The following is a 1487-nucleotide window of genomic DNA, read 5'->3' as shown; positions in this document are numbered from 1 at the left end:
CAAATCTATCTTGCTAAACAAAGAAGAACCTACCAACTGATTCATCAAATCATCAATCCTCAGAAGTGGATACTTGTTCTTGATAGTCACCTTATTCAGTTCTCGGTAGTCCATACATAGCCTCATACTAACGTCCTTCTTCTTCACTAACAACACCTACGCACCTCATGGAGAAACACTCAGATGAACAAATTGATTCTCAAGCAGATCTTCCAGTTGTTTCTTCAATTCACCAAAATCTGAAGCAGTCATTCTATAAGGAGTCATCAACATTGTACTAGTACTAGTGTTAAGTCTATAGAAAACCCCACCTCACGCTCGGTAACAAATCACTAATATAATCTAGAAACACTTATGAAGAATCACTCACCATAGGTAGCTCGTCCAACACGAATTTAGTCTTTGCCTTCATAGAAACTAGTATCGTAAACACTACAACATCATCCTTCACAAACTCATTCACTTGCTTAGCTGACACAAGAAACTCATCCCTAGTATCAAACTCTGGAAAAGACACCGTCTTGGCAAAGTAGTTGATATGAACATGATTAAACTCCAACCATTTCATTCCAAGGATAACATCGAGCTTTCTCAAAGGTAGACACACTAAATCCATCCAAAAACTCTTACCATAGATAGTAAGCAGACAATTCAAACAAACCCACAAAGTGATTACCATACCTAGAGTCGGGGTATCAACAATCATGTTCCCATCCATAGAAGACAATTTCAAACCCAACTTCTCAGCATAATCAAGAGAAACAAACGAATATGTTGCACCCATGTCAATAATAGCAATCAAAGGGATACCATTTATAAAACACGTACCTTGAATCAAATGGTGAACACTAGCAGTCTATGTCCCAGACAAGGCAAAGACCTTCCTTCCCGACTGTGCTTTCTTCGGCTTCTGAAAATTGGTACTTATATGGCCCTTTTATCTGTAGTTATAACAAATCGGCCTATCACTCCTACAATCCACAACACAGTGACCTATTTTATCACACTTAAAGAACCTCAGAACATTATTCTTACACTCATTAGCATGGTGACCAGACTCTCCACACTTGAAACACTTGACGGAAGCAGAAGTCACTCTCCCACTTGGATTTTTCTCATTTGTATTCCTCTACTTCCCTTTGTCAGCTCGAGCACTGTATGGTTTTCCCTAAATTGATTCTTTTCCTTCCTCTCACTAACACTGTTGTAGTGAGCGGAATGAGCCCTGCAATCCTCATCATAAAGCCTACACTTGTTCACTAGAGTAGGAACAAGTGATGAGTTGAATATTATAACTCTTGTTATTATGTTTGATGAGATTTCAACATTGCGATGAGTCGAATATTATAACTCTTGTTACACTTGTTCCCTCCACAGCTGCACCATTGTAATAAGGACAACATTTACTAGTTCCTCAAATTGATCGACGTACTTAGCAACCGTCATGTTTCCTTGCTTAAGCTCAATAAATTCAATGTCCTTCTTGC

The 1487-nt window shown here is 38.7% G+C and overlaps 1 protein-coding gene across 1 annotated transcript; it reads right to left on the bottom strand.

Annotated features, from left to right (window-relative positions):
- Positions 1 to 352: 352 nt before the first annotated feature.
- LOC127094195 (uncharacterized) lies at positions 353 to 784 on the bottom strand. Its single transcript, XM_051033055.1, has one exon. It carries the CDS (start codon positions 782 to 784, stop codon positions 353 to 355), a length of 432 nt encoding a protein of 143 aa, XP_050889012.1.
- Between the last annotated feature and the right edge of the window lie 703 nt (positions 785 to 1487).

The sequence above is a fragment of the Lathyrus oleraceus genome, chromosome 6, assembly GCF_024323335.1.
Source record: "Lathyrus oleraceus cultivar Zhongwan6 chromosome 6, CAAS_Psat_ZW6_1.0, whole genome shotgun sequence".
NCBI classification, from domain to species: Eukaryota; Viridiplantae; Streptophyta; class Magnoliopsida; order Fabales; family Fabaceae; genus Lathyrus; species Lathyrus oleraceus.
Note: the sequence above shows the minus strand (reverse complement) of the source record. Positions and strands in the feature narration are given on the sequence as shown.

Bases quoted from the DNA above. Each gene is read 5' to 3' on its own strand.
- LOC127094195 (XM_051033055.1), bottom strand. From the start codon at position 784: ATGGGTGCAACATATTCGTTTGTTTCTCTTGATTATGCTGAGAAGTTG.